Source organism: Chinchilla lanigera, unplaced genomic scaffold (genome assembly GCF_000276665.1).
Source record: "Chinchilla lanigera isolate Chin_1 unplaced genomic scaffold, ChiLan1.0 scaffold00022, whole genome shotgun sequence".
NCBI lineage: Eukaryota > Metazoa > Chordata > Mammalia > Rodentia > Chinchillidae > Chinchilla > Chinchilla lanigera.
Window position 1 is genome coordinate 14,441,224 of NW_004955423.1, and position 15,251 is coordinate 14,456,474.

Here is a 15,251-nt window from a genome sequence, read left to right on the forward strand (position 1 = left end):
CCATATTCTAAAGAAATAAAGCTTTAAGAATAAATGATAAATCATCTTTATCTTATTTCTCAAAGTTCCTCAATTGACCAACAACTTCTGTAATTAATTATGACTAATAATGTAAAAACATAATGCATTAACAAAGCCCTGTGAATTTAAACACACAGCAAAAAATATAGTCAAGGATAATGCAATGGTTTTACCTTACATTGATAAAAGAGTGGTATTTAAGTTAATCTGCATCACACTGAAGACGTTGATGGCTTCTCTGGTGGAATTTTCTTTAGTAGGCTAAGGAGAAGTCTGATAATATTAAAACAGGATAAACAGGAGACAGTGTTCAAAGAGAATTTTATTGATGAAATATCTGTATCAAAGAAATCATAAACCTATGTTTCATACTTATTCTGCCATGCAAACAGGAATTTTACTCTCCTCATTTTATAGCCAAGTAAAGTACTTGAGGTTTACACATTTAAGATAAAAGACTAGACTCAGTCTTATATCTAGAAAGCCATTGTCACTTTCACAAGAAACTTTAATGGATAGACCATTTAAATTTCACACTGAATCACTCAACATAATAGATCAAGTTTACAAGGGTATACGTGATTTAAAATACAAGATAACAATGCTGTTATTATTCAACGCTAATTTTATCTTTATTGCTTGCAAAAATGTATTGGAATACAGAATTAGGATGCATTTAGGATCTAGGAATCTATGACATTCTGCCCAGAAAATTTATAATACCTGTCTATTTGTTGTTTTCAAATCTATGTTTTTTTGCTAATCTACTTAATGTGTCACATAATGTATTTGGCTTTAGTAAAGTTCTAATGTTCCCTGTTAGTGAAGAAGTCTAATTTGTAACATATTAATCACTGTAACTTAAGAAGACTTTGTGTCCTCCAATTCTGAATACCTCTTGTCCCCTGAAGAAATCTGTATTATCAGCTGACCCTGTGCACTCCCAATATTCCTGAATTCATAAAGGACTTTATTTCTCTCTTCATATTCCTTACAAGTAGAGACTGCTTGCTCTAGAAGAAACTGAATTACAAACACCAGGGAAAACCTACAAACTCAAAGATGACTGAACACCAGCATTCTAAGGGAGTGTAGTATATTTACAATTTCAGACTCCTTCCCTTACTCATTTTATTGAAATACCTTGGAATTGTCCCTAGTTTTTGTCAGTTCCCTTTTTAGCTACATTAATCAGTAAACACAATAACTAAATTAAAGCATAATGCCTAGGACTGAGTCCTTTTGTTTCTACCTGTTTTGTTTTTTTTTTTCATGGATTATTCAGTGAAAAACTCATTCTCCAGAAAAATGTTATTTCTCACCAATTTCTGCTGTCCTTAAGGATTTGGCTTTTTTGAGAGACTGTGCAGCTATTTCTTTTTTTTCTACCAGTCCTATAATAATTTTTATTGTGCACTATAATAATCCTCAGGGAATTTGAACAGAGAGCCATAAATGTATTCCCTTTTTCCATTAGTATATCACTATGTAGTATATTGCTTCTGATTTGAAATTTTAGTGGATCCTTAAATATGGCACGGCTGATCATTATAGTCATTATAACCTCAATAAATAGACAATGGAAAACTCTAATTAAGGACAACATATGGCCAAAGCAGAATGTTTTAACCTATAATTCATATTCAATTGCTGTTTTCCGCAAAGTTCACTTGTCACAGAGGTTTTGGGTGAAGTTGAGCATTGTGCTGTTTTGCTCCCCTCAGAATCACAGTAAAACAGAATGTCAGGTGATCAGCTCCCGGGGGTCCCTAGGTCCCAGCCAGAATTCCACAAATGTGAAAACTGAAGCATCCAATAGTGCTTCTCCCAGGGCAAAATGAGCAGAATGCAGGAATTTCTTTTTACTATGTGCTTCAGAGCAGTGTTAATCCACTTGAAATTTTTATGGTCTACTTACCTTGGTTATATAATCCTCGGCACCAATCTAAACATTTCCAAACACATTTTCTCTTTTCTTATTTCTCATACAATAGAACTCTTCTGAGTTAGCAATGTTAAAGGTATAACCCAAGGTCATGCAACTAATGAATGTGGGAGTGAGGATTTGAATAAATTTCTTCAGTCTAGCCAGACTAGTTTCACCTTATTAAGAAGTGGGATGCTTTTTCAATTTTGTATGGTTTTGTTCATTACTAGGTTAAAGAAAGAACATAGAGTATTGTGCTGAAATTGTGAAAGCTCTTTTATTCAGGTACACAACCGGGTTTGGTAGTTACCTCAACATTACTGGGTTAATTGTATAAACTTTTCTAGGGAGGCCTATGGTGACAGTATCCTACTCTGTAAACCTCACTTCCACATTTCAGTAAAGCATTATAGAAACAAAAGTATGAACAAAGTAGTAGTTGATGAGATAATTAATATTCTTTCATAAAATTTGGAGTCTATAATAATTCGCATGACTTTAATCTTGAAGGCTGGTATCCTGGGATATAATTGTTATTTTTACTTGGCAAATTTAAACACTGTAATACCATACATGATCCAAGCTTCTGGGATAGTAACAAGCTGAGCCATGGTGGGAGGACTTGAATTTAAAGCAGAAATCCCCAAAAAACCCCACAGGGTATGGAGAAAGTGTAGAGAAAAGCTGAAATGAGTTGAGTTAAGTGCACTAAAATTGTGTGTATTTTAACCCAAAGTGCAAAAGGATGGATGGAAATTGAGTTTGTGGGGCCAAGACTTTTATGTTGTTGTGATTGGATTTGGGATGAAGTTCCCAGTATTATCACACAATTAAATGGTTTTGAAATTGAGAGAAATCAACAACTCATTTCCAGGATCCATGGAATGCACCTAAAACCACAAAACATGCATATGCAAAAGATATATTGTCTTACCCATGAAATACGTTATGTTATTGTACTTCCTGGGTCTGTTCACAGTTTCTTTTGGGTATTTTTCCATTTGGGTTCAGCATGTGTTACTTCAACAGCTTACTCCAAAAAACACTCATCTTGGCTTTAGTCCCATAATTTTGTTTCACTTCATAAAAAATAATAACCCTCATCTGCACCAGCACCTGGATCCTTTTGGTCTTTAGCCCAGCCTACAGTGCTTTTCTTGACAATTCTCCATATCCCCATTGGTCTCCTACATTAATTTTTGTCCATTTGTTTTTGTGCAGTGGTGATTTCTGAGTATACAGAAATAACAGTGAGGGTGCATTATTTCTCTAGAAGCAGTGTACTTGGATTTCTGAGTAGTAATTATTACGAATACATAGACTTGTCAAAGTCTAACCATTTTTCATTTTAACCTTTTTTGGTTACTCCCTTCTTATAAAACACTACTATGTCATCATGTTATTTTTTAAAAAATAAAATTTACACTTAAAATTACAGATTCATTCATTAATCTAATAGAAAATATCTCTGAGATATCAGAGACAGATTAAAAACACAAAAAATGTTACATTCCAGGAAAGAATCTGGACTGTTTAGTTCTTTGAAGTTATCCCTTATTCTGGCAGAGAATTTATACTGTACTTATAACTTTCAGGCAAATTTCACTAAAATTCTAAATTAAGAATATAAATGATGTGAGTTTAAAACTTAGCATCTTCACTATGGCTTCAGTATATAACCACTGAAAATCTATGACAATTCTATATATTATTTTATCTATGATGATTGTGTATTAAGAATTATACTAAAATATAATCTTAACAAAAATGTTATAAATGTTAAGGAAGTTAATCACGTATTCTGTTACATATGAGTTCTTAGGTTATGTACATACAAAAATAAAGCTTTTAAATGGATGCGAGTCATCCTTTTATATTCCAAATTACTCTAAAATGAATTGCTATAATCAATTCATCTTAAGACCAAAGACAAATAATTTTTAGTATATTTTTCAAATTAGGTCCTTATTAAATTAGGACTGTTTCATCATAAATGATGAAAATTACTTTAATGACTTTGTTGATTAATTATCCTACTTAGAAAGCAATCTGAGAGTTTTGTGCATGAATAATATTTGGAAAATTCTGTCACATAGATTGGCCATCTTAGAGTTAAAAATGATGTGCACTTAAAAACTGTGTGCTCTGCCTTGTTCCCAAATAATATTTGTCCTTGCTTGCCTGTGCAGTTTGTTAAGAAATCACTAATTGTACATAATATGATTATCAACAAAGTAGCAACTTGCATGAACCACATTTCATAACTTAAATTTTCCACAACTGTTTCCAGATATAGATGAATGCAGTGACCCATTTGTCTGTGGTGATCATGCAGTATGTGAGAATGTGGACGGGGGCTATCACTGCTCATGCAAACTGGGTTATCAGACATCCACAGGAAAGCCACGGTTCACACCAAATGATGGTTCTTATTGTCAAGGTAATTTATATAATTAAATTTAATGTACTGTCAAAGACCTATAAAGGGCTGGGATGTGGCTCAGTGTTAGAACTCTTACTTTGCATGCACAAGGCCCCGGATTTGATCCCAGCACAAGAAGAAAAAAAAAAACCTACATAAAATTTACTGTAGACTTTAAAGTAACAAAGATCTACAGTTTTGAAAAATGTACCAGCTTGTATTTATGGCTTATGAGAAATTCAGAAGAGGGTATTTTTTTTATGTTAATGGAGCATGAAGACAGCATGTTTATACAGTTAATATTCATTCTCCAATCCTTAAAATTACCATGGTCTGTCTTCCATTGTCTAAAATATTACATAGTCTGAAACAGAATCAGAAACTCAGGTGTTAAACATGAATGGGCTTTCATGTTTAAAAGAGTGAAGAAAGCCATTGGGATCAATGTGATCACCTTGGGAAAAATGTTTTTTCTAACACTTACTATGTTATCTATGTCTTTTTCTACAGAAAATGCAAACACAAACTGCTATTTAGATAATGCCTGTATTGCTACAAATGTTAATAAAATGTTGGAAAAAGTAAGTAAACACATTGAGTTAAATTTATCTTATTTTGCCATTTGGGGCTTGGTTAAAATGCTTCTAGTGTCATATTCCAAAAGGTCCAGCAGCGTCTAAACATCTTGTACAGCTGAAATTATTTCCATATAGAGATCTACATATTGTGCTTGCTTCAGAAATAGAATTAATTTGAAACTCTCCAAAGTATTGAAGAAGACTTTTATACATGTACTTGATGTTACTTTTACATTATTCAGTATACTGGATATTTAAGCTCAACATACAAAAAAGTTACTGAATTAAATAGTAAAAATGTACTTGGACTCCAAACCCATTCCCCCTTTCTAAGAAGACATAGTGGAGTGCAACTAGATTTTGTTCTTCAAAATGAGTACTTCAAAGAACCAATAAAGTAAGACATTCATACAGTTATTGTCATGTGATTGAGCGTGCGATTCTCAACATGAGCAATCAACTGTCGGCTAAAGCAAATTTCCATTCTACCACATAGTAAAGAATTTTTTTTGGTTGATTAAAATATAATTCAAGTTATTAGGTTATAATTTCTTAGAACATCAATATTTATAAGTACTAAGGGGTTTAAATATGAAGGTATAATTCTATACAGGAGAATAGGCAGTTATTTTTAAACCTGTTCTTTTTATGAAAATCATCCACTCAAATATGATCTATGCCTTTGCTGAAGTAACATCTGTACTTCCTAAGTTATTTCCCAATCTTTGAAATAAATTCACCTTTCAGTGTTGTATGTTATGGTTGTAGTCACCAACCTCATAATAAATTTAACATATAAGCTTTATTCTTGCAAAGTTAGAGCAGAACTCTGAATTACTTCCATTTTCTGTCCTTCTTTTTGCTCAGATTGGACCCATACAGGAACCTCTGACTTTGCTGCAGGAAATCTATAGGAACTCTGTGACAGATATTTCACTGATGGATATAATCACATATGTAGAAATACTAGCTAAATCATCCCCGTTACTAGGTTATATGAATAACACTGTCTCAGAAAAGGACACCCTCTCTAATACAACTCTTACTGTGAGTATGTTTAACTTTTTAAATATATTGATCTTTACACCTTTCCTGTATTCATGTTTAGTATAAGATTCCAGTATTTTTAACTGTAATACTTTTTAAAAATAGGAATTTGTGAAAACCGTGAATAATTTTATTCAAAAGGATACATTTAAAATTTGGAACAAATTGTCTTCGAGTCACAGGAAAACTCATCTGACGAAACTGTTGCATACTGCCGAGCAAGCTACCTTAAGGATTTCTCAGAACTTCCAAAAGACCACTCAGTTTGATACAAATTCATCTGACATAGGTAAGACCAAAGGTCAATTTCAAAGCAAGTGTTTTCCAAACAAGCTGTTTTCAAGAAATATTGAGGTGGGTTTTCAATAGAGGTTTGAGGAAATCAGTAGTACTTTTGCCAGTGTAGAAATGAATGATCACTTGTATTATAAAAGCACTATTAGTGAAGTGTGCTATATTAATAAAAAGGATGACTATAGGGCTATTATATCCTTCCTATCATATTTATCTTTGCTTATCCTTGATTAGCATTTAAATACATTTTATGACTTGCTAGGAACTACCTTGACCAATGACAGTTCCCTCAGATTTTCTGGACGAAGTATATTTAAATTTCTGTTTAGAAATCTTTTGCCTTTTGGCTTTTGAAAATATGAAGCAACAAACATAGTAAAGTAGAAAGTTTCCGGCTTCATGCAGTTTCGTAGTTAAAAATGCTCAGAACCTTGGATTAAACTGAAGATGATTATGAAGTTGTTCAGAGGAAGCAAGGTACACTTTCTGAAATAATCCCTGTATAGATCTTTATTACATTTTCTGGGTGATAGCCTGCTACCATGTAGTAGATTAACAAAAACGATTATCTCATCAAGATTCATCATTTGTCAGAATTAAGTCTGTAAGCATTGTGATTAATGTAAAATGTTTTATATTTCTATGATGTTGATGAATGAAAAGGTATAATGTATTAGTAAGGAAATTATCATTCAAAAATTTAATTTAATTGCTCTTTAGATAGTAATTTAAATTATAGGTAACATACTGGAAGACATTATAGTTGCATGGTTTGATTCAGTAATCATGTATACATACCCTTGAGTACATGCATATTTATCTTTTATTTGAGTCAATAAAGAATCAATCATGAGTGCTACAGAGAAATGCAAAAATGAAGACTTGTCAGATATTTGATATATAAATTATACTATGCAAACATGTTCAGAATATGTTCATTTTATGAGCTATCAATAAGAATTTAAAATACAAAAATTATGGATGAAATTGTACCTAAATGAATAAATATGGTGATTATATAGATGAGCTAGTTTCAGAGAACTGATGATTCTTATGGTTTTCTTCAGCTCTCCAAGTTTTCTTTTTTGATTCCTATCACATGAAATACACTCATCCCCACATGAATGTGGATGGAGATTATATAAAGGTGTTTCCAAAGAAAAAAGCTGCCTCCGATTCAGAAGGTAGGACGTTAACAGTCTTGCATACAATATATCAATGAATTTACAAGAAATACTTTTCATGTATTTGATCATATCATGTGTATGATTTCCTATAACATGTTTGATGTTTATAAACATAATATCCACATGTGTATTTGAGGTTTTCATTTTAATAAAAATACCTGACAAGAATTTTAGCTGACATTCAATATCTGGCTCATTGTTCATCATGGACTTAAATTTATGATTTTGTGAAAAAGAAAAATACAAAGAATCTTTTATAGATAATAAAACTAAGATGAAAAGCTAATAGATTTATCTCCATACTTGTAGTTAACTAGTAGGATACAAAATAGTAGAAGAGAAAGTTGACAAAGAGATCAACCAGGCAAGCTTTCCCTGTCACTTAACTAAAGTCAAGCAAGAAGCTATTATTTTAATTTAATCACTTATCTGTTCTCTTATGCACTTAGAAAAATCTCTGGTGATAACAGAATTGTTGTTGTAGTATTCTCATATAGGCAAATATTTATTACCTAGGGAAACATGATTTAGAATATTTTATTAAAGAATATGTGGATGAACATAAATACAAATGAAAAAATATACAGCACACACATATGGTCTCATGTACAGACTATTTCATTAAAAGATGAATTTACTTTATCATTAAAAAATGCTGTGCCTTCTCAGAAGCATGTCATTTTGTTTTGTTTCACTGTGCTGTGTTTATATTGCACTGATGTGGAATTTTTTTTTCTCATCCATCAATATTATCTTCTCCATTCTTTCCTGTCATTTTTACATAAACTAAGAAACATATGATTATAAAACAAAGGAAAAATAACAGCCACACTACCATGGAATTTCTTGTTGCTACCTTTATATCATATTCTAATTCACCAAATGTACATATATTTAGAAACAAAGCTAAAGAGAACAATGTATTGTTGAAATTTCAACTACAAATTAAGTAGTGGTTAGGAGTTAGGAAAAAGATGTTGAAAATACCTATTCTAGTGACAGATGATGAAAGTGTTGTGGAATTAATATCTCAAAGAGATGCTGTCTGATTGCATGGTAGCTTTGTTATATTTAATGATAACACATACGAGCTGACATAGGAAAGAGACAGTAATATCAGCTCTCCATGAAGCAGAATAAGAAAATGTGTTTTCCTCAAGGTTGGATCTTGAAAAAAGTAAGGGCAAATCTAAAAAATTAATCATTTCTTCTCAACGATTTCAACATGTGATTTCATTTATTGACAATTCATTAATAAGACTCATGCATTATTAAAAACATGTATGAAACAGTACATTCATAGAAATATAGGAAAGTCCCTGGAGCACTAACTGGCAGATTATTAATTTTTTTATGTATACCGAATTCTAGAACAGGAGGGTGGCAATGTTGAGCATGAGCAGAACAAGATTCAATGTTTTAAACTATGGCTTTATAGTAAAAAGAGAGGTTCTACATCTTTGTTTCTAAGTTGCAAATGAAATTGAAATAATATTTAGTTGAAAAAAATGGAGCACCTTATAAAGCCCAATTGAGAGAAAAACTAAAAATAGAAATTATGTTTGACTAGCTATACTCCTGGGCATGTTCTTAAAGGTTGTTACAGTGATGCATACCTCCTGTGTTTATAGCTGCACAGCTCGTCATAGGTTATCTTTGAAATGTTTCATATGCCCATCAATAAATGAATTATTAAGGAAAATGTGGTATATACACACAATATTCAGTCCTAAGGAGGGATTAGAGTCACTTCTAGGAAAATGGATTCACCTTGGGGCCATAACACTAAGTAATGTAAATCAGACACATGAAGTTAAATATCGCATGGTTTCTCTTATATGAGAAACCCAAGATATAAATAATTCAAAGAGCAAAAAAAGCAATAGTTGGAAACAGGAAAGTAGCTGCTGTGGGGATAGAAAGGGGATCTGGAGACTGGGGAATATGGAAAGGTAAAGAAGAAAAGGAGGTAAAACTGGTTAAAATGCAATATGTATATGTTTCAATTCCTTCCCGTTAATATAATGATTATGTAATGCAAACAAATAAAATAAAGAAAACAGAATTTTTTTTAGGTTTTTTTTTTTTTCAAAAGAAGTAGCAATAAAGCAGTTCAGGAGCAATGATTCTCTAAGGAGTTTATTGTTTAGCCCACGTTGAGACAATCAATCTTGGGATTTGACATGAGGAATATCTCAATTTCTGCCACCCTCGTAGTTTTCCAGTAGTCCAGAGTGCAACTCATGAGTGCACTGTACTATGAAAGTATTAATATCATTCACATAAAACAAACTAGATAAATCCAAGGATAAATAGTGAATGGGAACCCTTTAACAAATATATGTAGGTATTAATTTTGAAATAATGTTTACAAGACTTTAACACAATTGTTTACACCAAACAAATACTCAGATGTAAGCTCTAGCCATTGAATTGAAAGATAAAACTTATTCTTAGGCTAAAATACAATCAGTTATCAGATTCAAAACACCATGGGGAAAATAAACTAACATAAATGTTGGACAGAGAAAAGGAAGGATGAGTGGTGATTTAGTAGGGCACATTACCCATTCTTTTCATATAATTCCGGTCATGGGACATGGAAGAGACTCAAAATGTTCAGAATGAAGAAATACAGAAATAGCATTCATAAAGATTATCAAAAGGGACTTAGAGCATTGTTTGTGGAGCCCCTTGTACCCCCCAAGAAATTAAGGTTAAATAAATATTTCTCTTTAGATAAGATAATAATTAGTAGAGATGTAAAATCCAACATTTTTGTGACCCTTCATTTGATTTTGGACAGTCTTTTCCTGGGACCTCTGAAAACTCACTATCATTACCAGCATTAACCAAATCAGTTTTCAGATCCTACTTGAGGTCTTTCTTGGTCCATCCATAGTGAAGCCTGTGACAAAATTACCATCTTTTGGAGTCATAATTTTACTAACCCAACCCATGTTCAATTAATTTGCATATCTTTGGTGTGTTTCCTAAGCTAGTATGTCAGGCAAAATATTTTATGTAATGTGTGTAGGCTAGACAAGGCTGTTAACATCTTCTATGGTGTCTTATATACTTAACATGAATAGTGATATAGTTGGGAGTTTCTATCACACAAAATTATATCCAAGGAATACTGTTAGAGTGGTTTGCAAGTTTATAGTTTTAATAGTCATCCTTTGTCTTCTGGTGATATTATCAGTACATGTACTTATGACACTACAATATTGGCTTATGTGCTGATACACTGCATTTGAGGACCGTCAGAGGACCAGATATATGGCTGCCTCAGAAGGCACTACATTTCCTCCTTTGACACCACATAACTATATGTAATCAATATTAAGGAAAAGCCACTGCAGTGAGTATAAGGCTGAACTCATCAGCATGTCACAATTCATTCAGTTCTAAACTTTCTTAATGCCATAAGCTTGCAATAATTCTCTCCCGGTACCTCGCCAACTCATGTGCTTACACGTGGAATTAATAACTCTACGTTCTATCCTCCAAATGAATATACTTAACACTCTGAATCATTGTCAAGATTTGGATGTAAATTTATCTGAGACACAGGACATCTAGGATATAAGGGATTGGCTACAGTTCATGACCATTTTAGATTCCTAGTCAGACTGTTTAAGTCTCAATATGGTTTGACAATGTACACACGGATTATCGTAACCCACACTTCAATATCTAGGTATGCACATGAGTTCTTTAAATTTTTGTCTGTTCAAATTTTATGCTTATTTCAAGATCTTAAACATATTTTTGTTGTATGAGAATTTCACGATGCATACTTATTTGTTAGGTCATGTTGCAGTTGCATTTTTATATTACAAGAATATCGGCTCCTTGCTCTCATCATCTGATAACTTCCTATTGGATCCTCAAACTTCTGACAATTCTGAAGACCGAGAAAGAGTTATCTCTTCAGTGGTTTCTGTCTCAATTAACTCAGACCCACCCACACTGTATGAACTCGAGAAAATAACATTTACATTAAGTCACATGAAGGTAAGTTGTGCTTGCAGTGTTTTGGATTAAGGTTGTGAGACATTCAGAGAAGTGGACTTTTTTACTGTCGTATATTAATGATATGCGAGTTTTAGAATTTAGAAGCACAGATATAAAATTGAAGGAGTAAGTGGTTTTGATAAATGTCTCTACAAAATATTTGTATTGCAGTGCTTTTTAAAATTTCTAACTGATATCAAAGAATTTATATATTTGATTCTCTGGAATTAGGCTATATTCTAGTTTTATTTTTAAGTATACCACTATTTTTGAAGTTTCCATACCTTCTAAGAATAAGTTATTTTAAAAAAAATGTATCCCAGCAAAAGAGATAAATGGGAGTTGTGTAATAGAGGAAGTCTTGAGTTAATATTTTTCACTTTAAATCACATTTGCAGGAAGTTGGATATTGATTAAAATAAAATCATAGAGAATTTTACAGTATTTAGTGAAGACAATTTGCTCTTATCTTTATTCTAAACTGTTTTCCAAATTTAAGTTAACAAAGCCTGGCATAGTGGCCCATGCCTGTAATCCCAGCACTTGGGAGGCTGAGGCAGGAGGATCACTGTGAGTTCAAGGCCAGCTTGGACTACAAAGTGAGTTCAAATCCAGCTTGCACTACATAGTTAAACGTATCTCAAGAAGACAAAAGAAATTTAGTATCACTAAGCTTATAATAAAAACTATAGTTAGAACTAACCAAATATTTAGTCATTTTGTCAAAAACAAGTGGAGAAAGACAAAATTATTATTTGTCATTATTTTTAGTTAATGATTTCTTGGGCTTTTGGCAATATTTAAGTTACAGTGCATGATCAGAGTACCTCAGAAGCTCCAGGGGAGAAAGCTGGAGCTGGTCAGTTGTATATATTCATACATTTACCATGATAGGGAGGGACTTTCTAAGTAAGAGCAACATCTAAGTCAACACCAAATACCAATGTATCAGTGTTAAATGAAGACATGTAAAGGAGAAATGTATAAAATCTGATAAGCACTGTGTGGAGAGAGTAAGTATAAAATGTTTTGAAGAATAGAAAGTAAACTTAGATTGGATTATGAGGCTGAATCATTTCCCCATAAATTTATCTATTTTAGTTTGTATAGATTTCTGTGTATCCGGTCATAATTATCTCTGCATTTTTTGACAGTACAAGTCTCTCCAAACATTAAAATACGTATGATTGTCTATCAGCTGACCTGTTGTCTCAGAGCTGTCCTTGCAAAGCCTCTGATACCCCATCCTGGCCGGTTCACTCTGGCCTGTCACACAGTTACCATGCTTGGTATGACCCAACTCTCTCCTGCGTCAGATGCCACATTTCCTCCATCCAGTTGTTTTCTCCTTCTCGGTTTATTTACATAGCTTGGTAGCATGGTCTCTAACAGCTGTTTGAGCACATAGGTACCTTTGTATAGAGTGACACATTATAATTTTTCTGTCTCACAGGTTTTCTAGACCTTCTAACTTCTAAGGTTAAACTCAAAACATCAAATGCAATTAATATTTTAATTAAAATTTACAGTATCTTGCATATTCCCTTTCTCTCTCTCATACTTTTGATTCTAAAATTATTCTTAGGATCCCAAAAGCTTTGGGATGGACTTTGATGTGGCTCTTTCTTCATTAATTATAGTAGCTCTTTTGTGTCTGTATGGTCTGAAAATGCATAGGTGTCAGCTCTGAGGAATTTTCTAGCATTGTTTCTTTGGTAATTTCTCCTTACATAGTATCTCTGCTCTCTTTTCTATTTTTCCTGTCATTTACTGGCCCTTCTAGTCAAGCCACAAATTTATAAAATGTTTATTCCCACTTGTTATTTCTTTTCTTTTTTCTGTTTATTTTTCCCTTGTACACAATTTTCACTGGCACCCTTTTATTTTTAGTGGACATGCTATTGCATCTCTCTGAAATACTATTTGTGTTTATTTTAAATTCTCTTTCCTACTTGCTGTATGGTGGTGTCCGTGCTTTCCTTTTCCTGGTGTGCCCTGGTTGCCTGTCTTTCTTTCCTCTGACAGCATCCTCTCGTGTGTATGTTGGCTCATGACCAATGACTCATGTTTGACGAGACCCGGGGTGTTCAGGTAGGTGTGGCAATGTGACGCTTCACTAGGGACTGCTCATCAGGCTGGATCCTGACTATGGTACTGACATAACCATAAGGCCAGCCACTAAAGCTGTTTCTTTTGAGCCAACCAATGTTCCTTTCATAATTAAAGGTGGTAGCCTGGCTGCAAGAGTTAAGAGAACTAGGAAAATGTAGTGGTAGAAGGTGGTGGAGGTTCAGTGTATGAAGACTTTCACTTAACAACTTGTTTTCTGAGCGATCTCACACTTCAGTGGTCTGTCGTTCCCAGGTCTAGACTCCTTCTGGCTCTTCTGGGACTGGAATTTTCCAATCTCCTTTGGGAGCAATTTGATAAAGTATTTCAATTTTGTCCATATAGTCCAACCTCGCTGAAATGCTTCCAGCCTTTTCTCCAATTGTAACTCAATCACTGTCTTCTCAGACTCACTCCAGTCAGACTCAGATCATCACCGGCAGTGTTCTCACTGTTGATACACAAGCGCATATCATGTTGAAGTGTATTGAGCATGTACCCCATTAGAGTAATTATCATGAGTTTCTATTATCTTTCAAGTGCAAATGCATTGTCTTTCTGAGAATCTTCGCTCTTTGCATAGTGCCTATCACATTTAACACTTAAGACATGTTTTCATTAATAAATAGTTTTCTGAAGGCTCAAGTTTGACTTTGTGTTGCTCCCCTTATTGATGGAGAGTCTTAAATATATCTTCTTCATATTTCTTGGCCTCTTAGCACAACATCTACCTCGCAGGGTTGTGTTGAGCGTTAAACTAAATAAAATAAATGAGAAAGCACCCAGTTAAGTAGGAACTGTTACATAATTGTGAATAGCATTTATTTTGGCCGGCTCAAAACCTATTAAAACTGCTTTGGGTACAGTGTCATGATTTCTTAATATAAAAATATGGTAAAGGGAACTCTACTGAACTATACTATACTGCTTATTGAGCAACCATCCCCCTGTTTATGTGAGCTACCCTTGTCTGTCTCTGAACTTGTCTTCCACATACTTCAGCTTACTCAAGTGCTCCATCTTAACTGGCTTCTGGATGCTTCTAGAAGATGCTTGTTGAGTTTCACTGCAGAGCTTTCTATATGCTGTTTCAGCTGTCTGGAACTGTCTCTGCCCAAGTCAGCAAGGCTCACCCTCATGGGACCGAAGTATCTGTTCAGACATTTTCTCTGAGGAAAAGCCTTCTCAGACCATATTCCATCCCACTGCCCTCTTTACCTGTGTATATTTTCTTCTTTAATTATTTTTTATCTCTTACTAGGATGTAAGGTCCACAGGGCAAGTGCCTTTTTCTATTTGGTTCAATGTTGTGTTTTTACACCATGGAATAATGGCAAATATTCTGTCAATAACGCATACTTATTGCATAAAGATATACATGATTATGTCATATTCTGTGCCAAATGACATATTTACATGGTCTCATTAATAATAAAAGTTCTCAGTACCCTGTGACACAGGCTGGAAAACAATGTAGTATTGTTACAATACAAATTTCAATTTTACCACATAGCAACAGCCTTCATTTGTTATAATTTGTTTTAATTTTTAAGTGCTGTTTTAATCACGTGTGTGGTATTTTAAATATGACAAAAACAATGCAGTGCTGGATTTGTAACTTTTTCTCTTTTTCTCCATCAGTAAAA

At 33.4% G+C, this 15,251-nt stretch overlaps 1 protein-coding gene across 1 annotated transcript in view; it reads left to right on the forward strand.

Moving 5' to 3' along the window:
• The window catches only part of Adgrl4 (adhesion G protein-coupled receptor L4), a 92,092-nt gene that overhangs the window by 45,512 nt on the left and 31,329 nt on the right, over positions 1-15,251 (forward strand). Inside the window, exons 4-9 of the mRNA XM_005385180.2 lie at positions 4,239-4,388; positions 4,881-4,951; positions 5,816-5,995; positions 6,101-6,284; positions 7,357-7,473; positions 11,291-11,496. Coding sequence (XP_005385237.1) covers positions 4,239-4,388; positions 4,881-4,951; positions 5,816-5,995; positions 6,101-6,284; positions 7,357-7,473; positions 11,291-11,496 — 908 coding nt within the window. The remainder of the gene's footprint in view (positions 1-4,238; positions 4,389-4,880; positions 4,952-5,815; positions 5,996-6,100; positions 6,285-7,356; positions 7,474-11,290; positions 11,497-15,251) is intronic.